The 26,728-nt window shown below is 46.3% G+C and overlaps 1 protein-coding gene across 1 annotated transcript in view; it reads right to left on the bottom strand.

The window, feature by feature from the left end:
* Positions 1 to 13,906: 13,906 nt before the first annotated feature.
* The window catches only part of LOC138513998 (lysosomal alpha-glucosidase-like), a 1,078,298-nt gene continuing 1,065,476 nt past the window's right edge, over positions 13,907 to 26,728 (bottom strand). The window contains exon 23 of the mRNA XM_069629222.1: positions 13,907 to 14,154. Coding sequence (XP_069485323.1) covers positions 14,095 to 14,154 — 60 coding nt within the window. The 3' untranslated portion in view covers positions 13,907 to 14,094. The remainder of the gene's footprint in view (positions 14,155 to 26,728) is intronic.

The following is a 26,728-nucleotide window of genomic DNA, read 5'->3' as shown; positions in this document are numbered from 1 at the left end:
AAGATTCCTGATGAATTTGAGAACTTTGATCTTTAGAAGCAGATATATGGGTAGTGGTTAGCTACACTTGATCCACTGCACATCAGTGTTTCTATCAGTGTTTTATCCCCTCCCCAAAAAGTCCATTCACATAGTGCGGCTTTCCCAGAAAAAAAAATCAATGCATTTCATTATGCAGAGTGTTTGCAAAACAGTACACAAAAATCCTATGTATAAAAGGGCTATAAGGCTTTACCGAAGTCACACAATCCTATTACCTTGCAAGATAATGCCTTAAAGTTTTGCTGGGATTCTCCTCGGCAGATTTTTGGAGTGGGGCAGTGATTAAGGGATTCTCTCTGACAGGCTTCAGGGAAAGAGTGTGCACCAGGAACAGTAAATGAAGGTATTGACCTCTTCTTAGTCTTGTCTAAAAAGGGCATGGGTTGCACACACCCGTCTATGACGCATTAATGGACCTAATGGCTTCCCGAAAGATGCGCACTTTGGATTAATTGGAGATGGGCATATTAGTCTTTGTTGTTGGCTGCATTGTTGGAGTTGCATTGGTGTTCTGTGGTGAGGATGAGCTATGGGCGGAGGGTGAACTAACAAGGGAAGTGGTGGTCAAGAGCAAAAGTTGTGTCATGCCCCCCCTCTTGTTGCACTTCTATACTAACTCTGTGAGTGTATCCCTTGGGAGAGCAATGCCCAATGCTCCCTGCATAAGAATCACAAGGCTTCTGTTCCTCTGCTATGCAGATGATGCTGTCTTGATGGCAAGGTTCAGGGTGCTCCATGCATTCGTAGATACCTATGCGTGGTATTCGGCAGAATGTGGACTAATAGTCATTGAAATAATGCTCATAAGACATTTGACACCCATCTATTGTACAAGGTAGAGATTAAGCCACTGCAATCACTATGAATATCTACGTATTAGATTTAAACCACATCTAAACTGGAATGAACATCTAATATGGAAAGGTATCAGAATGTTGCAGGTTAACAGAGGAGCATAAGACCTTTATTGTGCATTTGGTTAAGGAAAACCTTAAGCACAGTTACACTAGATATACAATTTCCCATTGGATCACATTACAAGCTCAAGTCTTCAGCCACTGGTTGTTTTAGGGTAGAAATATGGTGATATTGAAAGCCAACAAAATCACAGATTACCCAGAATTCCATAGCGTGTAGGCTACTGACGTGTCTGCATCATTTAAAACACACGAGGAGTGGGGTCTTACGTACATCTCAGATAATCTCTTTTTTAGACCATTCATATTTTGTCGTGTCCCAACTGACTAGGGAAATATTAACAAACATCCTCGACAGTGTGAAAGGTAGAAACATTCCTTGGCTGTGTTACGTAATGAAGTACCTGAACCTTATTGGCCATGTGGCTCGGCCCGAAGATGCAGATTCAAAGCCCAGTGATGCTAAGAAAATAATAAAAGTAGCCATGGTACTGGTCCAAGGTTTGGAGGGAAGATGGAATGCTTACTACAACTAATGTTAGAGCCTACTTGCCCGTTGTTCCTACTGAGGGGGGCCCAGAGTAGTTGCTTCTGAGCCTTATAAAGAGACATTGGGCCTCATTACGAGGTGGGCAGTAAGGGGTTAACGGCGCCAGTAAAGGTGCCAGAGCCGTTAACCCCATACTGCCCTATTCGAGGTCAGCTCGTGGGACCCGCTCTGGACATCAGCGGGACCTGCGAGCGGCCCAGCATGCTAACAATGGGCCCGTCATTAACGGGCCCGTTGTTAGCATGCTCCCCATTCCCATTGAGACCTATGGGGGATCAAATGGGGATGGCCCGGGTTCCCTGAATGGGGAAATACCGGGCCCTCCAAGGTTGCAATGGCCCGGTATTTCCCCATTCAGGGACCACAGACCCGGACCCGAGTTTGGAGGCAGCCATGCCATTATCAAGGGCATGGATGCCTCCAAACTTGTAATGAGGCCCATAATCTAATACTAACTCAATTTAGATTTGGTCTGTAATTTGTATTAACATTTACAGAGAAATTGGCTTTGATTAGAATAAATGAAACACATTGTAGGTATGCCTGTGGTAATGGGGAGGGGGGACCCTTCACAGGTACCAATGCTATTTCCACTGTATCAAATCTGCAAGGAGGTGACATCTAGGCCCGCTCATGAGAAGAATCTGTTTGTGCCAATGTAGGGCTGCTATGGTATATTTGGCAATGCTAGCTGATCTCCCTAAATGTTATGCACTGCCAATTTAATTGTGGCTGCTTTAAACATAAGTAAATGTGTATTTAAAGGGTAGAAAGGTGTGTCATTTGAAGGACCTTCCTCCTCATATATTGCTTCTTTGATGTTACTAAATAAGGCTACATGTCATCTTATATTTAAGTTTTCATATATGATTGCATTGTTTAACATTTATTGTGTATATATGCTTTTTTTAATACGTGTTTATCCTGCTTTGGCTTTTTATATATGTCAATGTCTTTAATTGACAGGTATATTTATTTCCAATGAAGAGATTCATTCATTCACCTATATTCACCATATGGTGCCACGATGGAAGGAGGCTGTCCTGCAGAATAGACAAAGGCTGCAGAGTACAACTGTTGCCCTGCCAGGCACAGCTCAGCCACATATAACACTTGACTGCATCCATGCTCTGTTCCTAATTCCAAGTAACAGTGCCATTACTGTGACATTGTATTACAGGTATTGCCTTGAAATGATTTTAAGACTCAAACATTGGCACTGCTGTACAATGGTTTCAATCAGCGTGGCGTTCAGTCGGGGGAATGCAGTTTGTGCGTTAGCACCGATGATGGCGAGAGACAAGGGAGGCTGGCGTTCTGTGTTTTGAGTGTCAGCGGACGAGGCAGAGAGTTGGCAGACCAGAGGAGCATTGGTGCTGACTGTGAGATGGCATGTGGGCACAGATTAAGTGTCTAATCCGCAATAACTCATTTCTTTTATTCTTGTAGTCCTGGCTGTGATCACCTATGAATCATGAGTGGACAAAGAGCAGCAACATGGTGCTTCAATTAAGAGGCATGGCTGCCTTGTGGTCTGGCTAATACCGCTTGAAAATCACCAAATGTGTTATCAGAATGTGGGCATTCTCACCAGGACAGTGTTTGCATACACTTTCAATAATATGGTTGCCCCCTGCAGTAATTGCACTCAATGGGTAGTTGGGCAATAGGGAACCAGAATGCTGTGGCCAAAGAAACTAACTAGGAAGGGCTACACACATGTGGAGTATGAGGATTAATCAGATGGCAGGACGATCCAAGTCTTGAAGGCCTTGTGGAATTGGAGATTACCCACGTCTCCGAGGGATTGAGGAGTTGAATTCCAAAGTTTTGCAGCTTGGTGAGAGAAAGCACATTGTTTCCATTTACTGCAGATAGCCGCACCAATGCAGCCATGGCTAGCCTTTGTGCTGATGATTTCAATTCACAAGAGGGCATGAAACTATTGAACTACCCTCGAAGGATCCAGGATTTCGGGCGTAGCCGTAGATGTCATGCATAAGGATTTGAATGTCCAACCACTATAGCTGTCTCAAGACAAGGGTTTCAGTGGCTTGATGCAGTAGTCTCAAATGGATTCTTGCAGCCGTATTTTACATCAATGCAATTTGTAAATTGATTTTTGGGAGGCCCATTCCTAAACTATAATTCATGATGCATCCACCAGTCCTAGGCTCTACAATTCACCCAGATAAAATACCGTCATTTGGTAGCCACTGGGTAATTTCATGTTTGTGCTTAAACACTCATTTCGTAAAACTGAACACTGTACAGCATGAATTAAGTTATGGCTGCAAGTTGGATGCACGGCACTTTGTTATCTCTGAAAAGCAAAACAATATTGCTAACATTTATTAATGAAAGCTCAAATATGGAAATGAATGGATGAATGAGGATGAAAATGTTCCAAATTATTAGGAGTTTGATCTATAAGAAGGTGTTCTAAATAATCACATGTCTAAAATATGACAACGTCTTATTTTAATTTCATGTCCTTAACTCATTTGTAAATACTATACGATTGAACACTGATTGATTACAGTTCTCTATCCCCACCTGCATGAGTATTGAGCACAATGTCAGAATCAAGAGTATGCATTCATTTATTGCATACATTTGATATTGCTTTAAATCTGTATTTTACCCATGGAACCCTGTAGTACTCTGATAAAGGTCTCACATGAATACCTCATCTTGTTGATATTTTTCAAATCTAGAGTTACCTGTAGGGCTAACTAGCCCTTATATCCTACGGTCAGAAGTAGTGAGAATGCGAGAAGCCCATTACTTTGATTAGCTGGGGGGAGAGAGGTGGTAATCTGTGCCTGAGCAGGTAACTTATTAAAGGTCGTGATACATGGCTCAAAATCTGTGGCCTGAATATTTAGAGTAGTAAAGGTAAAATTAAAAAGATAAGAATGTAACATGTAACCCTATGTTTTCAACTGAAGCAAACCAACACTACAACTTCCAGAATGCAATTGGTGAAGAAATGTAAGCCAAATCACTGTCATAAAGCCCTTAATGTATACCTCATTAAAGTGCTGAACTACACAAATAACACAAGTACAAACATTAAAGAAGAGAATTGGTGAGGAATCGCAACCCAGTATTTATCATTTATATTTATATTTGCTCATTATCATAATTAATGTAAGGCGGTGGAAAACTAAAATGAATAACAGGAGATCAATGAGGGGAACATTAAACCCTCATCTTGAACTACTGCCTTCCAAGTAGACTGTTCTAACATCTGGTCCACCAATGCGTGGCTTAGTATTTATGAACCTACATTCATAGCAAGATGCCCAAAGCATCGGAGACAGAGCAGGTACACAAGTATACACGCACACACTAACTGACACAGTTACTAAGTTGAACAGCAGTGTACATAGATTCATGCAGCTGTGTCAGTCCTATCACATGGAGATTTTGGAGCCCAAATAGTGGGGATATCCATCAGTGAAACAGTTTTGATGAGGGAAAAAAAGGTTATGTTCAAAATGTCACTCAAGTAAAGTATTTCCGATTTTCCAGAGTTGTGCATGCCATAATATGCGAACATCAACATTTGAAAGCTGCTATGAATATGTATTTACGCTATTGAATATATTCGAAAGACTGATAAGGAAAATGCATCTTGGTGCTCAGATCAGGTTGTAACAGCTCCAATATGTATGATTTCACTAAGCTTTAATATACTCACAATCTCATTCTTCTGATCCTCCTCTGCACTCAACCTCACTGCCCCATACCCTCTCTGTGCCTCCTATTGCTTCTGCTCTTTCTCCCTACTCACCCTGCTTCAATGGAACCCATTGCCCATAACAATGAATGCCAACACAGCTGTGGATTTCTTCAAAGCTTATCTTAAACTTCACTTTCTTAAGAGGGAGCACTCTCTGCTCTCTCCCACATCCTCCCTATCTGACTCCAGTGATGCTTAATAATGTAATTTTGCATCTTAAATTAGTGATCCTCTTTAGTTTGAAGCACTTACCCTCTTAGGTTAATGTTACCTTTTAATGTCACCTGTTTTCTTATATATATTTTGTTTCGGTTTGTTTTGTTTTGGTCATGGTATATGCCCAATTACTTTTTTACACCCTTAGAAACTTGTTCACGTCTTCTCATCTTTATGCAATTATATAGGCATCATTTGTGGGAATACTTCAGCCATTTGTAAATGTAAGTCATTTCTGACCGAAGATGACATCCCCATTCTTCAATTAAATACACCTATTTGACAATTGTCGTCAATACCATTAGTAATATCACATCTCACCAAATCCCTTCTCATAGTGTTGGTTATCTCCAACAATGTAGCAGCATCGGGTAAGGAATGCATCCTCATAGTAATGCTATTGGGAAATATGTACATTGTTCAAAATATGTCACTGATCAATTAACTCTATATGAATGTTGCTTTTTTTTAGAATGAAACATGTATCTGAATGCTGGAGGGACCAATGCCTTCGTATTTGATGCCTATATTGTGAACGCTTAAACGCCAGGGTGCCAATGATTGTTTACATTATATGTAGGAACTAACCTAATATGTAAAAAGGAAAAGTAGAGAAAGATAAAATTATGCTAAGGCAATGCGAAATACTGAGCTTGGCAAGTCAAGGAATATTTAGTGCACAAAACTCAGTAATCTATGAGTAATAACTGGCTGCATATTAGATGCTGCTGTTTCGGGATTGTGGCATTCTTTCTGAGAATGTATCATGGTATGAGGCAGAAATCAATTTGGTTGAAACTAATATTTCGAAGATCACACCAAGTTGTTCTGTGAATATACATTTTAAACCCAAGTAAAAATACGGGCGTATGAGGAACTATAACTGTCCAATGAATTGATGACATTTTTTCTACGATATTTTGTGATGTATACTTTAGGGCACATTAGAAAATAGAAGTATTGTACAATTGATGACATTTCTTTTATACAAATTTGTGATGTGGGATAATGATGAATGAAAATGTGTCTTTTTAAATATTAGTACCCAGCGAGGGCGCAATCAGAATGTAAGGGCCATACTGATTGGCCCTTGCCGAGTCATTACCAGGCAGGGAAACCCTCTGTCTGGATTCCACGGACTTTGTCCCTGGCAGGGGGCGTGGCAGCCCCTCAGCCAATGAGGATGCTCGAAGCAGGGCCATCCCCGCTCCGAGCCTCCCCACGGGGGCTCAGGTAAGGCTTTTTTTTCCCCTTCCCTTTCCCCCTATCTCCCACCTCCCCGCCCTTTCCTCCCCACTTACCTTCTATCCCTTGGTCCCCGGTGGCAGATGATGGCAGCCTCCTGCCGTGTGGAAACTCGGAGCGGGGCCATCCCCACTCCGAGCCTCCACACGGCTGGAGGCTTCTATCGTCCCCCGCCAGGGACCCAGGTATGTATTTTTTTCTTTTCATTTTTTCTCCTTCCCCGCCCCCTCCCCCTCCCTTCCGCCCTCCGAACCGCACTTACCTTGTTTTTTTCCGGGAGCAGACGCGCTGGAAATGCTTCTGTTTCCAGTGCGTCCGTTCCCGATGGCCGCCATGGGAAGGGAAAACAGACTCCGTTTTCCCTTTCCCGGCGGCCATTTTCTTTGTCTTTTTTTTGCGGGCCGGGGTACAAATAGCTATATGCCCCGAGCGGCGGAGGCATTACCGACTCTGGTAATGCCCCGGGGCATTACCTGGGTCAGTAATGCCCCCACCGCTCGGGGCATATTGCTTTATTATATATGTACGCAATTGAAGGAAATTTGGCCTCATTCCATTTATGGTGGTAATGGTCAAAGCAAGTCGTATTTTATATACCACAACATTAAAGCTTGGAATCACTTTGGATACCTGTGCTATACAGTACTTTTTATTTACCCCATGCCATAAATACTTCATGCAAATCCCACCCAGTAATTAGGTGATTTGTTTAAATCAAACAATTGTCTGACACTAATCTGAGAAATCACACCAAAGTGTGCATAAGTGTAAATATTATGGCACAAATAAATCCACCCACCTTAGTCCAGTAAGGCAGCCCCTCACTCTCTCCCCTCAAGCCAGGCGCTTATGCCGTAAAAATAGTTGTTAATGGGTGAGGAGGTAACATCCTAGCTCCAGGAAAACCCCTATGGGCACAGCTCACAACATATGCATATGTTAACCATTGACAGCCTCGCCCCATCTCTGGGAGGACAGCCCTTTAAACGTAAGGAACACTCCAGACCTTCTTTTCCTCTGGTGTAATTGATTAGCTGTTGCAAAAAAGCTTTCCAAGGAGCTCATGCAGCGGTTGATACCTAGCAAGGGTACAGAGAGTCTGTAAATTCGAGATTGCTGTGTACTACTTATCCTATGACCCTAGCTCAAATACCCTTTATTTCCTTTTCAGCATGCTTAATCTTATTGTAATTGCTGTGCCCCCATCAGGCCAAGGGGATGCTACCCAGCTTTGTGGTGCTCTTTCAACAATCCAGCCTCAAATTTGTATCTTACGTGCTCCTCATTTTATGGTAAAGAAACCCCTCCATGATTTTAGCATCATTCTGAAACCAAAGTTATGGAGCTGCCTCGACTCCCGGTTGGCGGCGGCCAGTGGGGAAGGGTGGAATTTAATTTTGCACTCTGGATGTGTGCACTGCTTGCAAGGAGCTTGAGGCTTGTGGGAGACATTTGGGTAGACTTCTGGCAGAAATTACCAGGGATTCTGGTTGCTGTCACAATCCCCTGATGAATGCCTGGCAAATGCTGTTCACTTACCAGATGGGCATTGCCCTGACAGACAAATGTCCCAGCTGGCCACTGAGCACAGTTAGATTGAGGTTTGAGAGGGCCTTTAGCCTGCCAACCAACTAAGGAAAGTGAAATGGGTGCCTGGAGTCCTCGTATTTCATGCAACCTTTTCTCTGAACCAAATGTTCTTGCCTCCCATGACCGTCAGCATGCAGTTTATGGTAATGAGCAGTGTGATGTCCCAGTAGTGTGCGGCGCATGCGCGAGCCTCGTTCCGGGCCGCGCATGCGCAAATGAATAAACGGCGCCCGTGCGGCAGTTCCCGGCAGGACGCGGACGAAGTAACAACGCGTCCCGCGTCGTCCTTTGGTGTGCGTGTGTGCATGCAGGAGTGAGTGCGGGCCCCTCACCCGACCATCCGGGGTGAGGACACAACAACTGGCGATGAGGAAGAGCGCCACGTCTACGCTCGCCCAGACGTGTAACGAACGTCGGATCAGCGGTGCAGCGTATCATGGCATGACACGGACCCGGCAAGAACGCTATGATTAAGGTATCGCAGCAGTAGCGGCCTGCACAGGTGCTCGTGCGCTGCTGCGCTTCTGCCACGTGGACATTTTTGGGACCCTGGTCGTTCCCACCCACCTGGGAACGACCCTCTACTTTTGACACGGAAAGGAGTGGCCAAGACACGTCGTTGGGGATCCACATATCAGGTTTGCGGCCTCTGTGACACCAAGAGGTGTCTGTGTGACCTGCACCAATGGCAGAAAGTGATGGGGAAGCGGAGACTGCACGAGGCACAATGGGGCCACAACAAGGATCTCTGTTAGCGATGCAGGAGTTTGACGTGTCGGGACCCCCATCCAAATAGGGGCCAAGATGGTTGCTCTGGATTAAAAGACTTGAAATGTACTTCACAGCGACCGGCATCACCGATGATGCCGCCAAAAGGGCGACTTTGCTGTACTCTGCAGGGCTCGACGTCATCCGCATCTGTGAGGCATGCAATCTGCAGGTGGTCACATATGCTACGGTCAAGACTGCTTTGGAAAACCACTTCATACCTCAGTCGAATATGGACTATGAGAGATTCCTGTTCTGCGGTGGGAAGCAGAAAGATGAAGAACCTCTTGATCAGTTTTGTGCCAGGTTGAGATTGATGGCCACGGCATGCCGCTGGGATAATGATGAGTCTATGGTACGGAACCAGGTAATACAGGGCTGTAGCTCGAGCAAGCTAAGGAGACAAGTATTGCGAGAACCGGGATGGACACTGGCACAAATACTGGACAGTGGCAGGACGTTTGAACTGGCGGAGTCGAGAGGCGCAAAGATGGACGCAGCCAGGCGCCCAGGTATGGCGGACGAGTCGTATGCCATTAGCAGACGTGGGGACACAAAAGAAAAGTGGGGCCAGAAAAAGCCAGAAACTCGCAATCCTCCAGGATCGGAGTCAATATGTCAATACTGCGGTTATGACCTGCCACATTCAGAGGAATGCCCGGCCAAATCAAGATCGTTTGGCCGGTGCGATAGACCAGGGCACTATGCCCGTATGTGCCGTGCCCCAGCCCCGGTATCTGTACAGAGAGGCCCAGCAAGAAGTCGCGGAGGCGGATCCAGAAGACGACAAAGCATTGCCGCTCTCGAACAGGAAATACAAAGGCTGCAGCTAGCTGAGGAAGAGGAGGAGGATGAAGAAGTGTTCTTCATATCCAACCTAGCGTCGGGAACCAGGAAGAAGAGGCAACCCAAATGCATGGTGGACATACAAGGCGTGCCGACACAGGTTCTAATTGACACTGGGGCCTCCGTATGTGTATTGGCCGAAGAACAATACCAAAAACTTCCAGGACCTCCCGCGCTAGACAGATCCGCGGCTAAAATATTCACGTTTGGAGGTGACACCCCGTTACCCATCAAGGGGGTGTTCGTCACGCCGGTCACCAAGGGTGACAAAGCAATCAAAGCACATTTTTTTGTCACGGACGTGAGTCTGCATTCATTACTCAGCTGCGCAGCATCGGAGGCCCTTGGTTTGGTGCACTTCGCACTGGAAGTGCATCAAATAGACATTGAGTGCCTGCTGGACAAATATGCAAGCATCTTTGAAGGAGTAAGGAAACTGAAGGCGCCCGCGATAAGGCTGCACATCGACGACACCATCCGACCGACCGCTCTGAAACACAGACGAATTCCGTTCCATCTCAGGGAAAAAGTAGAAGAAGAGCTGCGGTCGCTCGTTAACATGGATATCATTGAGAGGGTGGAAGGGCCCACACCCTGGGTTTCGCCGATAGTAGTCGCCCCCAAACCTAAGCAGCCGGGAGCAGTAAGGATCTGCATAGACATGCGCCTCCCCAATGCGGCAATTAAGAGGGAGAGTCATCTAACGCCAACCCTCAACGACATTGTAGGTGAGCTTCAAGGGGCACGTGTGTTCTCCAAGCTGGATCTACGAGCGGGATATCACCAACTGGAGCTTCACCCCGACTCAAGATTCATCACAACTTTCACAACTCACGAGGGCCTATACCAATTCAAACGTTTGAGTTTCAGGATATCATCTGCGGCTGAAGTGTTCCAGAACACAATTAGGGGAGCATTGGCGGGGCTGACAGGTGTCCTAAACATGAGTGATGACATTTTGGTATTTGCAAACTCAGAAGCAGAGCACCTAAAACGTCTAGAAAGCACTCTAAAGAGATTAAAAGACCTGGGGCTCACGTTACACTGCCAAAAGTGCAAATTCTTCAAGGACCGAATAGGGTTTTTCGGCTTCATCTTTCAGGCCGCAGGAATATCACCGGACCCGGAAAAAGTCAGAGACATCTGAGAAGCGGCGGCGCCATAATCCCCTATGGAAGTAAGGAGCTTCTTAGGGATGGTGACGTACTGCGGGCGTTTCATAAAGGGACTGGCATCGATAGCGGAACCTGTAGTGGTGGTCACCGACCACAAGCCGCTGCTGCCTATACTCGCAGGTGCACCATCAAAACCCCCACCCCGTATCGAGAGATGGATGCTGGCCTTAATGGAGTACGGGGTGAAGCTGGTATACCGACCCGGGACCAACAATCCCGCGGACTATTTGTCAAGGCATCCCAACAAAGAAAGTGCAGAAGGAGAGGCCGGTGAAATGGAATGCAACAGTATACTCTGCCAGATAGTGGAAGGTGCGCTCCCCAGGGCACTGTCGAGACTGGCGATCGCCACAGAGTCATCTAAAGATGAGGTCTTCGACATTATCAAGGCTGCGGTGAGAAGTGGAGTCTGGAGGGAAGTCCTGCGCAATAACTCGCGACGCCAGGAGGAGGCCCAGAAAGACCTACAGGCACTCTGGAGGGTGAGAGATGAGTTATCGATCTCTGATGATGGGCTGTTACTAAGGGGCCGACAGATCGTCATCCCGCGAGAGCTCAGGCTGCGAATACTGGAGTTGGCGCACATTGGACACCAGGGTGCCGTGAAGACAAAGGCAAGGTTAAGGCCAAAAGTATGGTTTCCAGGAATGGAAGAAAGGGTGGAGCGCTTTGTAAAGAGATGTCTGGTCTGCCAAGCGGCCACGCCAGGGGACAAAGCACCACCAATCAGCTCGATGGAACGCAGCACAAAGCCGTGGAGTACGGTACACATGGACTTTGGTGCGACGGGTCGCGGAATGTATTTTCTGGTGGCCGTGGATCAATGGTCGAGGTACCCGGAGGTGGAGGTGGTCGAGTCGACGGCTACCGAGTACACCGCGGAGGCGTTGGACAGAATGTTCGCAACGCATGGGTTTCCTGATATCGTGTGCTCAGACAACGGACCACCTTTTACAGGCCGCCAATTTGCCCAGTACCTGAGTGAGAGGGGGATAAAACATCGGAGAGTGTCCCCGCTATGGCCGCGTGCAAATGGTGAGGCCGAAAGAATGATGCGTACGCTCAATAAGGTGATGCGAATCTCAGCCAGCAATGGAGAACCCCTCAAAACGAGAATTGTGGAATTCCTCCGAGTGTACAGCACAACCCCTCACCAGTCCACTGGGGTTGCCCCAGCCGAGGCACTCTTCGGGCGCTGCCCGAGAGGGATGATACCGGAAGTGGATAACCGAAGACCCGGAGTCATAGGCGATGAAAGAGTCCGAGAGGAACGGGCGGAACGCACCGAGAAGGAGAGCGAACGGAGAGGGCTGCAAGAAAAGGAGGTACAAGTCGGAGACTCCGTGCTTGTCAAGAATCGGCACCCGGAAGGGAAACTGTCCTTGCCATTTGAACCACGCCCCTGGAAGGTGACCCATGTGAAAGGCACTATGGTGACTGCGGCCAGTGAACGCGGCACCGTCACCCGCAATCAATCGTTCTTCAAGAAAGTGGACGTTGTGCCTGAAGCTCGGACATCAGGGGAGTTCTCAATGCGGGGATCAAGCCCAGAGATCCAGGAGAGCGAGCCGTCGAGAGATCCGGACCCTACCCGGGGCGATGACTGTCTCGTGCCCACGGTTATGCCAAGATAGCCAGTTCGAGGGGGAAGGAGACTTCCGGCTCATTTCAAAGACTACGTTACGGACTCGGGTGACTGACCGAGGTAGTCCTGAAGCCCACACTTGATGGGTGCAATGGTTGTATTACTGTTACGTTGATCACGTGAGTACAATTTGTTCGTACTACACTGCTGTTTGTTGTTACAGAAAAAAGAAGGGATGTGATGTCCCAGTAGTGTGCGGCGCATGCGCAAGCCTCGTTCCGGGCCGCGCATGAGCAAAATAATAAACGGCGCCCGTGCGGCAGTTCCCGCCGGGACGCGGACGAAGTAACAACGCGTCCCGCGTCGTCCTTTGGTGTGCGTGTGTGCATGCAGGAGTGAGTGCGGGCCCCTCACCCGACCATCCGGGGTGAGGACACAACAAGCAGCATCTCCAGACAGCCCCTTTACCTCACCTGCCAATGTTCGAGTCCTTGTGACATGTGGGGTGCAATGTATCTATTTAATGGGCAGAGAGAGAGAAAATGACAATATCAAAGTTAAAAAGTGAAATGGTATCTACTGCAAGAGAGCAGTGGTAGGAGTGCACGGAGCTCACGCGCTTGCTCTGCCTTGTTAGGTCTACTACCCTCTGTCCCAACTAAACAACTCCTCTCTGAGTTCTCCTAGCACCTTACACTATACACATCTCCCACAGACTGCCAACAGCCCTCACCGCTAGCACATCAACACTAATCTGGCTGTGACTAAGCAGTCCTCTTAAACCCATCACACTTCCCCACATCAGCGCTGAACCCGACTCTTAGTGCTGTAGACTATTCCCTTCACAGGACATACTCCCAAGTGTCTCCTCCAAACCCTGAGAAATATAAACACACTGAGATCCTGGCTAATTCAGACCTGCACTCATCAACACCTCAGGTTTCGCAACTGTCTCACTTGCTATCCCACTAACAACTCTGTTCGCTCTTTTCTCACAGAACTATGCACAGGTGCAGTGAGGCCAAACAACATGGCAGCAGGACGCCATGTAAGACCAATTAAATTGCATTAAATACCTATTTAAAAAAAAGCTCATATCGTAGTGTTAGATGCTCGTGTAATTAGATCCTTTTTAGGCTGTGCTCTACCCAAACTGGCATGCTTGATCCCATTATGTGGCGGCAGTTTGGTGCCTGCGATAAGAACTGGAAAGCAGAATCCACATTGGATTGAGACATCATTGTATTCTTTGGATGGTCGCTTGCGGAATGAATAGAACATGACGTGCAGATTCTCATTGCAGAAACATGATTATTTGTTGCATCTGTAAAGTTGACGTCCCAATGTAGAAGGTTTAGCCATGACACAAAGACAACAGGTAGAAAACGGAAGCTTCCTGCGAGTAGAAGGCGCTACTGAAAATGAATAGACAGCTCCGACTTCAGGGGTATGGAAATCCGTAAGGTGAGTTTCTGTAACCAAAAGAGAATATATTTATTGGTAACATTATAATTATGTCCATATGCTTTTCTTTCTTACGTCGTTCAAATTACTGTGCAATTCACATGGCATTGCATTTTCCTCTCCAACAGAAAACTGCGAGTGTGAGGATAACTGCAAATGCACCTGAATGGTTGTTTCGACGGTGTGTCAGCCTGGTGGGCCTCCTTTACCGTTATTCGCATATTCGCAGTACGAATTTACCATTCTGAAACGTGCAATTCTTAAAACAATAACGGCCCCGATATACACATGCAAATGACCCGTGCCCACGAAAAGGTCCAAACTACGCATGCGTCAAATGTGTGCGAATCACTCAAGAATAGAGTTGTGAGATATGCACACAACGTGGAAACGTTCCTCTGCATGCGGCCATTTTATGGATGCCCACAAATGTAGCTGGGTGGGGAGAGGTAGGACGGAGAGAGGTTCAACAGTCAACACTGATGACATCATGAGGTATAACCAGAATGGATGAATTAGGCTTCTGTTTGCCAAGAAACGAATGCAAGACAATTAATAAAAGGTATAGTGTGGTCTTTTATTTAAGCATTAACATATTGCCCAGTGTTAATTGTAGACTGTCCGTGAAAGTGTTGTAAAATAGATTCCGGACCAGTTTATAGGCCGACTGGGAAACTACACTTGCTGGCTGATGTTTCCAACCCAAACTCAAGCATTGTGTTTTGCTGGTGGCGGCTTCATCAGGCCTCAGCAGGAACGATTAACAAGATTTGATTTTTGCAGAAATAGTTGTACCAAAGTCATGAGCTATGTTTAATTACAACAGTATCCATTCAAGATGTGGGCAGAGGTCTGCGTTTCCAGGTGGATTTATTTCCCGAGGATTCTGTTTTTGCATTGTACAGTGATTACACATTAAATTGGCTAACATCAATTATTGGATGTTATTACAGGAGGAATCCGGCATGAAGAGCTAAGTAAAATAACTGAGGATGTTATATAAGAATATTTTGGAATGTTGTTTGGAAATGACGACCTTTTTCAGTACTAGTAGAGTAGGCATGCAGAAATAGCAGAATACCATAACCCACCATTAAACAAGATCCAATCTGTTTTTTTTATACTGTTTGATTTTTTTAACTTTATATCCAGATCATCTTGGATGGTAACTTCAAAAATACAAAAGCGGTAATGCTTAAAATGGTAAATTCTTATGTAATTTTCTAGCTTGCCATCGATGGTACTATACGTACTCAATGCCTGACAACCAGGGGTGTTGCTAGGTCTGGAAAAAGACCCAGGGCTCCGTTATTGTCAGGACTGTCGGGACTCGGGGCAAGCTAGCCTTTTGGTTGTAGTCCCTGAACTTCTATCTGGGGCTACAACCATAGGACCGGGGCCTATAGCCCCTGCAGCCCCCCCTAGCAACGCCTCTGCTGACAACTTTGCAAGATTATAGACACGCAGGCAGGCACAATACGTAATGCCACGGTTGCAGCTGATGATTTTCACTCATAATGACTCCCATCTAAAATGGGAAGTTACCCAGAGTCCTGTCTCTTCTTGCATATTTCGTGCATCATTCTATGTTTCTGAGCATTTTAGTTTTCAGATTAAACATTAGCAAACTTTCTAAACTTCTTTGCTGCAACTATTAGGCCAGCTCTCAAAATTAGATGGATTCTCCCATGCATCCTTAAAATGTGTCTTGCCTTGCACAGCGGCATACTTTAGTCTTAATAAAATATTTGTTTGTATTACTAGTGGATTATAATGGCTGCCGTCATCCTAATTTTGATTTTTGGTTTGCCAAAGTAAGAAGGTCAGCCGCTACATGCTTCTAGAGAATTAAGGTTTCTGCTGCTCAACCACCCTGCCCTTACATTACATTCAAAAGCCAGATCCAGATGCTTTCACCCGGTAAAATAATAGGCAAGATTAAACAGGACCCAACAACCCTGACCTCTCCCCTAAGATACCAAATTCAGGTTCCTCTTTAACAAGATCATGCCATGATTACCTTGCCTACCCAATATGAGGCAGGAATGTGCTTATACTTTAGAACATTTTTCAGACGTATTCAGGGTTTCCATCAAAACCAACAACATCCTCGGGCAGACAGAAACGTGATAATCTTTCTGTAAAAAAAATCCCTAGATGAGGCAGAATTTCTGCTGTCCAGCAATCTATCTTTACAGTGCAATTCCCTCTCAAAGAAAAACACCCATCCTGTAACTCCCCCCTCACTGCCAACATACAAACACACAAGGAGGGGCAATGGTGGAGGTTCTTTGCACTCCAAGCCCCAGGGACAGAATTTTCTTAGCACGGAAAGTATTATGACTCAACCCCATCATTGACTCCATACAATACCCATTAAAAGTTACAGCGCTAAAATGACAAAAATGTTAATATCTCAACCAGAAGCGTTTACACGGTACTTCCTCGACACACCGAGCACACTTTGATATACTCCTCTACTGCGTAAAAACGTGGATGCCCAGAAACCTCTCCTGAACATAACTACTGCTTGTTACAGTACAATCAAAACACCAATTAAATCATCACCAGCCCCACCCCATCCCCGTCCAATCCCCAGTCAGTGGCCACCCAAACCAATGAGAAAGGTGAAAAACACACATTCATCAGAAGTGGTGAAAAGAAAGATAGAATCCTAAATACATACTGTAAAATGTGGTCACCATCAACCATCGTTCTGAGTGCAATCAATCATGTACTGCCCAAAAACCATCAGGCCTCAATGTCTTGGACAAGTATACTGTTTGATCAGCGTAACACTGTTTTTCACCAAACAACCGACACCTTCTTAATCCACAACCTGGTCCACTCACCTTCTTATAATAACAATGAAGAAAGAGAAGGAGGTGGTCTTACTAGGCCTTGTGAGCATTCAGAATGTGCAAGTGCAGAGAGAGAGAAGGGACGACGGAGGGGGGTAAGTGCGAGGCATTCCATGGAGTGAAGTGCTAGGGAGTAAGTTCCCAGCAGCTGCTAAGTGCCTGGCAGGGATCACTTGGTAGGAGTGCTCAACTGCCAATACAATAAGTGCAGGCCTATGAGATGGAACAGGTCCGTGGGCGCCCACAGGTCAGTGCTCGGAGTGGGAGGAGGCTGAAGGCAATTGGGGGGAGAAGGGGCCAGGACCCTGAAGAACACATAAGGACCTTGGTCACCAATCTCAGCGTCTGTGGGGATTAGCAAGGGAGGGAGAGGGGGATGGAGGTGGTGAAAAGGAAAGTCTTGAGGAGCTTCCGGAATTCGAGGAGATCTGGCTCAAGATGGAGAGGAAGGGGGAAGCTGTTCCAGAGGAGGGAGCCAGATGAGGAAAGAGATTGGCCACCAGCTCACTGTTTAGAGAAGCACTTAACACAAAGAGTTGGCGCCGGAGGACCGTAAATATCTGGAAGGAGATTATTTGGTGAGAGCCAGTTGTAGATAGCGTGTTCCCGGCCCCAGACAGCCTTATGGATGATGCAGAGGGATTTGAATTTGATCCTTGCAGCAACCGGGAGCCAGTGGAGAGATTTTAGGGCTGGAGAGATGCAATTTCTGGACTCAAGGCCAAGGACAAGTCTTGCAGCCCTATTCTGTATGAGCTGGAGGGGACGTAGAGAGGAAGAGGGTAGATCAAGGAAGAGGCTGTTGCAGTAGTCGAGCCTAGATTATACGAGAGCTCTAGAGACATAGAACTTCTGGCGGAAAGTGTGAAAATGTATTATTCCTTTGGGGAGGTGGAGTTGAAAGTGGGCCTTCTTGGCAAGGTATTGGATGTGAGGGAGGAAGGAAAGAGAGGAGTCGAAGATGATTCCAAGGTTTCTGACTTCAGATGAAGGAGAAGGGGTAGAGCCCATAGAGGGTGGCCAGAGTGAATGGGAAGAAAGAGGGAGCAGGAGACCCAATGGAAAGGATCTCAGTCTTGCTGGCGATGAGGCAGAGGTCCTTGGAGGCACACCAGGACTCTATGGCAGATAGGCAGTCAGGAATGATGGAGGAAGTAAGGAGAGGATCAGTGGGAAGTTTGAAGAAGAGTTGTGTGTCATCTGCATAACAATGGAAGTAAGAGGAGAAAGTGGATATTAGGTGTGAAAACAGAGCAATTTAGATGTTAAAGAGCCAGGGGGAAAGGTTTGAGCCGTGGGGATACGCCACAAGTGGAGAGAAGGAAGAGCCCAGGATAACCTTGGAGGGACAGTCAGTGAGAAACAGCCCAGTGCCCGCTCCGTGATACCAAGGGTATCGTGGAGCCATTTTATGAGGATGTAGTGGTTGACCGTATCAAATGCAGAGGAGAGATCAATTAGAATGAGAACAGCTGGAGAGTTAGAGTCAAGAGATGCAATTTGTTTTTCATGGGTGTTCAGGAGAGCAGTTTCTGTGCCTCTGGATGCCCGGAATTCAGATTGATGGTTGTGTGGGCAACTTAAAAACTCAGTATTCTGGGTCAGTTGGGAGTAGATTAGCTTATCTAAGAGTTTCCTAAGGAAGAGGATGCTAGAGATGGGGCATTCGTTAGCCAGACAGGAGGGGTCGGTGGAAGGTTTTTTCAGGAGAGGGCACATATGAGAGTGCTTGAGGGAAGAGGGGAAAGACCCAGTAGCAAGAGAGGGATTGCAGAAATCAACAAGTGCAGGACCAAGAGTGCCTATCTTGTCCTTAATATTTCTGAAAGAACAGGGGGAGACCTGTTTGGAGGAGCCCTTCATTGAGCAGACAACTCTAGCGACCTCATTGGGCATGATAGGAGAGAAGGAGAAGAAAAAGGCAGAGGAAGGATGAGAGGCCATAGGTGGCAGGGGTGTGGGGGCAGGAGAAGGAGAAATGGAAGAGAAAGTGTTCAGGATGTCGAGTTCTTGCAGAGAAGTGTGTGGCCAATGCATTGTAGAGAGCCTGAGAGGGAAGAGGCAAAGTGGAGACTGCGGAAGGGACCACCGGGGGGAGAGCAAAGATGAGCAAAGCATAAAGTATGCTTCACCTCCATACTGGACCTTCCATCAATAAATACTACCAGGGTGTTTGCCAAAGTCCTGCTCCAGAGGCAGGGTGAGGGAGGCCCAGACTCTTCCCCTGCCTTTATGTGCCTGGTTTCAAATGAGTAGTACCACTATTAATCACCCAATGCCTTCCTTATGCCAAGTTGGCCAGTGGGATCTCTTTTCCTAACCACAAAACCCATAAGCACTTGTGGCAAAAGATGAAACACCTGATGTACGAGAGAGAGATATGGCGAGTAACTCAGTACACTTACTGCGCACATGATGCTTCACTGCAGAAGACTCTGAACTCTGAATCCACCCATTGCTAGGCAGGGCGGCCATCATGAAATGCCGGTGGACGGCATTGAGAGCAGGGGATGGGGCTTGAAGGGCATTTTATAACCTCATACTTGTGTGACCCAGCCCTAGGCAAAAACTAGGGAGAGATTGGCCCGGGGATCAACGTAAGCACTAGAAATAGACGGGCAAAGGAGAATTCATACCACAAGAAGGGCAGTACAAAAAGAAGGGAATGGAGCATGTGTTGTTCGGGGGAGGTCAGGTGGAGAGGACACAGACCAAGAGACCAGTTAGAGGAAGGACAGAGCCTGGAGGAGACAGGGAGAATTTCTAAAAGGCGGTAGAGGACTACCAGGAACCTGGTGGCTTAGCTTCTGAGCTCTGGCACCGTAAAAACAATGCTGGGTGCAGAAGCAAGATTCAAGATTAATCCCCTTCATCTGCGATCCTTGGTGCCAAAAACTCTGCTTAAAACGCTGTGGAGTGGGTTCCTGCCTTTCAGTGCCCTCAGTCCACTCCAGGTGGAATTTCAAGCTAGAGGCCAGACTCTACTTGCGGCTGCACCATTGGGCCTCACGTGGCTGCGCCACTGGTATGTGCACCGGGCTGAACTGGGACCCTGCTGGCTCCCTAAGGAATGGTGCTGGCATTGTGGCTCAGACTGCGTGCTTGCCTGGGGTGGCATGGCCCTGCCACTGTAGCAGTGCATTGTACCCACACACAGTGGAGTCCTTCTGCCAGGGGTAAAACTCACTTTTGAGGAGCAGGGAGCCCTTCTGGGACGAGGATGCACCCTGATGGCTGCAGTTGCTGGCGGAGCCCCCTGATGGATTTCAGCCTGCTCTGGGGTCGGCAAGGAGAGACTGGGACTGTGTCCTGAGTAGCTGCATATGAGCTGACCGACCCTTGGCGCAGTGTTCTGTGGGATGAGCCTAAAATGGCGGCGAGGAAGCCCCCAAGAATCCTATTTTGTGAAGCTGCAAGGACTCTTAACTCTGCAACAACAGCCCATAAGTGCAGGGTGTGTGCCTTCCTCAAACTGGTTACTGGAGGGAACCACCCTTATTCCTTGCACCTTGTGTCTGCAACCAGAAATGTTGATGGAAGGGGGTTAGTTGGCCTCTCCTGGGGACTCTGGAGACCAGCTGGTGTTACGGTATTCGTGGTGCAGCCATCTCCCTGCCACTCTTCATCCTTCTGGTGCAATCTGGGGACTTTGCCTGGCACACTGTGGTCCAGTACAACAATATGAACACTAGCCCACATAGCAAAAAGAAACAGGTGAAAACCTCAATTGAATTTTATACCAAGGCCTTGCTTGGCTGCTGGCGCCAACTGCGGTGGATAGCCTAGTGGACGTTGACACTGTGCATCTGCTCCAGTTCTGTCTCAGATGACCGGAGAGGCTGACTCTTTGGGAGCACCCGCTGAAAGGGGCCCCTAGGGGACCCTGACGTCTATGGAAACAAGGCGAGTCACCACACACGATAGATACGCCAGAGACGAGGTTGTATTCCCAAAGCTAGGGTTTATTGCAAAGCAAAAGTCTCAGTTGGCCAACTCGGTCTCACGCCCCGCGACGTGTATCTCTAGACCTCGAGGGACGCAAGAGAGTGAATTACGTACATCAGTTACATATATACAAAATACATGTCAAACAATCAGCTATGACATGTTTAACACCCCCCTTTATTGGGTTTCTTTGAACTTGGTGTGATAATGGACATCTCCGACTACTATGACACCTTCAAACATCTATTCTAGTACAATTTGCAATTTGTGAGTGCGAAGACATCTTTCAGTTGTTGAATAGAACACAGCGCTTCTGTTCTTGGAAGCGAGCTACATACAGGGGGGGAAGAGTTGTATTCCGGACCTTGCTTTCTATTAGGTGCTATTCGCGTCCTGGGAGCCGACACGCTCTAGCGGGCTCAGCAAAGGGGGGCCGTGAGAAAAGCATAATTCAAGCCTTTAGCAGTATTATTCTAACATATTCTATCATATAACGAGACTGGCTGGCAGCTGCGAAATGATTAAATGCCCTGCAGCTCTGCTTCAATGCTACATTTGGGAGGGAGCCGGGCATTCTTCCTGGCGCTGCCTACGTTTGTGTTTCAACAAACTCTTGTTATCCTCTCGGCCCTGCGGCCTTGTCCTTTTCACATACAGACAACAATGTTTTTCAGTCGAGCAGTGTAAGCGGAAAATATACTGCGAAGCAATAGGAACAAAAAGCAATGAGCAATGGTTAGAAAACAAAATGGCGATTCTTGTTACATCAAAATGGTCATTCATTGGCAAACTTGAAAACCTATATTCTGTCATATCGTGCATGAGACGGTTGGCCCACGGCCACCAAAATACGTTTGCGGTCACAATATAGAGGTATCCATTTTTGTAGACTGACACCTCCTCAAACCAATCGCTGATCCATTAGCAGAAGAAATTCGGGGTCAACTTGGTAAATGGCTAGCTTTACAGCTTAGGCTACCAAGTTGACATGATGCAGCAAAGGATCGAGAAGGAAAGTGGTTGAATAACCGAAAAACAGAATTTCTCATCAGCAAACTGGATGATGGAGATTGCCAGCGATGCCAGACAGTTCAGAAACTCCAGTCTGAGATAAATACAGTTCAAGTCAAGAATTAATAATTGGAGGCGAGATACCACACAAACAAAGTAAGGATCGTTGACCTTCCTGAGATTCCCCAACCCTGCAACATGGAGACATTTATTGAAACGTTTATGGAAGAGGTACTTCAGGATCCTCCTTTGCCATCGCAATTTCTATTTGATAGAGCTCATAGATGCCTGGCCCTGTCCCCAAACCAGGGCAGCATCCACAAACTATGATAGTTTGCATTCTAAATTACAGAGACAGGGATGCTATACGTCACACGGCATGAGAATCAGGAGTGCTCTGAAGCAAGGACTTCCTTTTATCCTGGGTTTACGGCTTCCACTCAAAGAGACTGCTAATCCTTTGTGGTGGATATGCACAGACTCAGGGACAAAGGCATCAAATACACCATGCTATTCCCCTCATAACTGAGAGTGATACACAACAAAAAGAACCATTTCTTCCCAACTGCTGATGAAGCTCATTCATTCTTAGACACCCTGACACCCTTGCCAAGGGATGCTGCTTCTCCTAATACACATTCATCTTCCTGAATGTCTCACACGTCAATGTCTTGCATTTGAATAGCAAACCATTGCATCACTATGATGTGGCCCACAGGATCCCAATAATCAGTTTCCGCACGCCTAAGTCCTCAGTTATTGATGATTGAGAAGCAAGTACCCCGGCAATGGCCCTTCTGGCGCTGACATATCTGGCGCTCCAGGGCGATGGCCCCAATTAGTATTGCCTTGGGAGGGCTCTCACACTGCATGTTGGGGATTGGCCGCGAGGGTGGGGGCCGGCAGAGGGTTTTTGCGGTTTTTGAAGCTTAGTTCTAAATGTTAGGAAAATGATCTAATTATGGTTCACCAACCTCAGTGTGTCCATCATGCATGTCTAAAAGTGTTTTGTATGCACATCACATTGTTAAGAATGAGAGCATCAGGTCAATATGGGTGGTATCCTGATCCAAGAGTTCCATTATGCTGGCACCGAGGCTACTTTCTTCACCAAGGTGTGGGGCTCCTCCAGATTCTACACTTCTTATTCTCCTAATTCACATGGAGTTCTGGCGTTAATTCATAAGACACTACCATTCAGAGTGGGATCATGTGATGTGGACCTACATCGTTGGTTTGTTATACGTAGCAGGACACGGTATGAAGTCAGGATACACTAATCAACATATATTCCATTAACAGGTTTTAGGGAGAATTCTCATAAAGTGTGCTAAGTTTCCTTATCTTAGAGACCCCCAGCAGCTTTGCTGGATTTTGAGGACTTGATTTTTTTTTTTTACCTGGAAAGAGTGTGAGCCTTTTTCCCGCTCTTTCATGTATTTTTATGTGTGTTTTTAATGTTGTGTTCTTTGGATATGGAGTTGTAGACCACTCCATAGGCATCATCTTTTCTTGTCTGTCACACAGCACCCTCTGTGCAGTGACACAGGGATGTCTTTCAGACTTCACAAGGTTGAAATACCTTCTCTGCGACTGACTACTGTCTCCCAGTGAATGTAAAGTTAAATTGACTTTGCTAGTCTTTTTAAATTGCTAGACCAAGAACACACTGCCTTACAGCAGAGTGCTGGAGAAAATACCTAGTATTCCCTATGACTAGAAAACTCATGTAGCACTGAAATGCTATCCGTTCCGCTCAGAATGGCTGGTGGCAGTGGTATTACCATGATTGTTTGTCTCTGTGCGCCAAACCAGGTTTGGTCCTTTCTTTTTTTTGCCTTTGGCAGGCTTCAGTCCTGAAGATCGCCTCTGGCGCCTGAGTGTCTGGGGTGGATAGGAAGTGAGGAAGATGCCACAACTCCCTGTGCTTAGTCTCCTAGGAGACCTGAACGCACTCTGTTTGTATGTTTGTTTGTTTGTTTATTTGATACAGCGCAAAACCAAACCCGCAGGTAGCCGGGCGCGAACATTACAAGGATACTTGCGAACTTAGTTACAATGACATAGAAATAAATAGTAGGACAACTCAGCAGGGTTACGGTCTGAGTTTGCTTGTACAATTATATCAGGTGTCGGCTGCATAGGAACTAAGACACAATCAGTCTCAGTTTGTAGTTCCGGTAGGATCTAGTGATATTCCTAGATGCCGAGCAGTGGTGGTCTAAAGTTCATATAGGTGACTGGAGTGTCAGGTTAGCAGTAGGCATAGTCAGGGATTGTCGCACAGGGCAAGTAGTTCCAGCGGAAGAGGGTGAGCACTTTAGATGTTGTTGGTTCGTATCCATGACAGAACCTTGCGCCTGAAACTTGGGTAAGGTTGGTCCTTTCTAAGTTCTAAGGGGAGTTTATTCCAGGTTTGGGCAGCTATGACTGGAAAACTAGCGCCGCCAGCTGTACTTTTTTTGAATTTGGGTACCATCAAGGTATAAGCGTTAGTCATTCTAGTGGGGTGGTTTGAAATTCTCTTGTTAATTCTGTTAGCTAGATAGGGAGGGGCAATGTTGTTGAGACATTTGGATGTGAGCGAGAGAGTTTTGAGGGTGATCCTGTCTTTAATTTTTAACCAGTGGATATTCCTTCTGGAGGTAGAGACATGGGCTCTGTTAGGGATGTTTAAAGCTACTCTAAGAGCGTTGTTTTGGAGTGTTTGGAGTTTGTTGAGGATATACTTGTTAGATCCCGCATATAAGACATTACAATAGTCCAATCTGGTTATGATGAGTGCATTGGCTAAGGTGATGCAGCTAGCCTGTGTTAGGAATGGTCTAAATGCTCGGATCAGTTTACAGGTGTAAGCTGTAGAGGACGCTAGGGAGTTAATTTGTTTTTTAAAAGTGAGTGCTGAGTCCAAATAAACCCCAAGGGTTTTGACTGCAGGCATCACTTTGATGACATTGTTGTCAATGTTAAATGAGACATAGTTTGGGTCAAGTTTTTTAATCGCTGTCTCTGTGCCGAGGATCAGAATCTCCGTTTTATCGTCATTCAGATATAGGCCATGAGTTGCAATCCGTGCATGAATGAGGAGATATATCTTGTTTACCAAAGCTGTGTCTTCCAAGTAGTTACCTGAAAGGGGGATGAGGATCTGAGTGTCGTCTGCATATTTCGTGTAGATGACACCCAGTCTGTCCAACTTGTCAAACAAAGGTTTGGTAAAGATGTTAAACATAGTGGGAGACACGCATGATCCCTGGGGGACACCGCAGGAGACTTGTATGGGATCAGCAGCTGCTAAGGGGGAGAAGACTCTCATTGTCCGGTTAGCAAGGAAGGATTGTGTCCAGGTTATGGCATCACTTGAAAGTGGTGATGGCATGATTGGCTGGATGACTGTCTGGCAAGGACAGCCACCCTGCTGGGTGAGTGGCAGCTAGGCTGGAATTAATGGGAGAAACTGTTTAAAAGGCAGGTGTCTGGGACTTGGAAGGCAGAGCCGACCACTGCAACGAAAGAACCGAAGACGAGCTGAAGGAAGATGACTGCTGAAACTCCTGGACTGTTGGTTTGCCCTTTGAAGCCCTGCTGCAGATCCGAATAGCCTGAAACTCCCTCGACAGAGAAGCCCCTTCAAGGACTTCTTCCCTTGAGATGGTGGTAACAACCAACTCACAAGCCACCTGGAAACCATCTCCATACTGGTTGAATTTTCTTCAGAGTGCTGTTGAAAACCAGATGGCCAGTGAGAAGGATACCAGTTTGTGGACTTTAAGGCACTCACTCCTTAAACCAACATTTTGCCAAGTTTGTGGATCCTTCCCCATCTAGTGCAGGAACCTCCTGACGTCCTCCCTCTTGTCCCCACGACTGAGGCCCAGGAACATCCAGATCTGCAGGAACTGCCAGGAACAATTGCCTCAGCTACAGCTTTTATTAATTACCAAGGTACTGTGCAAATGCGGTTGAGAAATCCTCTCTGCCGCGGTGAAAGTTTGTGAAACTTTCCCAACTTTGGAGTCTTTTTCGCTCCTAATCTGTTCGTGCAAAATACTTCTAAGAACATTAGCAAAGCCTTACCCGTTTACTACCAGAACTGTGCTATCCTATCCAAGACACTGATCAATTGACCTTGGCCCAGGCCTATTGAATTGAACTGCCTCTTGTAGTGTACTGAAACTTTTTGCCCTGCCTAAGAAAGTATTTGTGTTTAATTCTTATAACTTGTGTCTTTTACTCCCATTTAAAGTTAAAGAAATGGCATTTTGCTCTCACTTCTGGGGAGCCTAACTTGTTCAGAAATGTATTGGTTTGGTACTGGAGTGTAGTATAGTGTGATATTGAGCTGCTTATTGCTAGTGGAATGTTTTCCAAATGACTGTGTAAATAAATTAATATTGTTTTACCAAGAAACCTTGAGTGTTTGTTTGAACCACTGTGATTACAAGTCCTTTGTGTAACACCTTATACTGCTCACATCCCTCTTGAGATAAGACTATCTGCTCAGCCCAACTACCACAAAACTGTGTAGTACAGACTTATACCAAAGGTGAGATTGGGCTTACATCTGTATTCTTAATTGTGTGTAGTGTTCCCAAAGGGTACTGCATGTAATTCTGCCTAAAAACAGGGGCAAGTTAATTTCAGCACTATATGATAAATGCTTACAATATATAGACACTCAAATCATTTGGCTGGCAGCATTCCACTCAATCGTTGATACAGTCAGGGCCATATAGTGTACACAGCCTCCCCAACTTCTCAGTTT

Source organism: Ambystoma mexicanum, chromosome 12 (genome assembly GCF_040938575.1).
Source record: "Ambystoma mexicanum isolate Mex_15411 chromosome 12, UKY_AmexF1_1, whole genome shotgun sequence".
Classification (NCBI taxonomy): domain Eukaryota; kingdom Metazoa; phylum Chordata; class Amphibia; order Caudata; family Ambystomatidae; genus Ambystoma; species Ambystoma mexicanum.
Note: the sequence above shows the minus strand (reverse complement) of the source record. Positions and strands in the feature narration are given on the sequence as shown.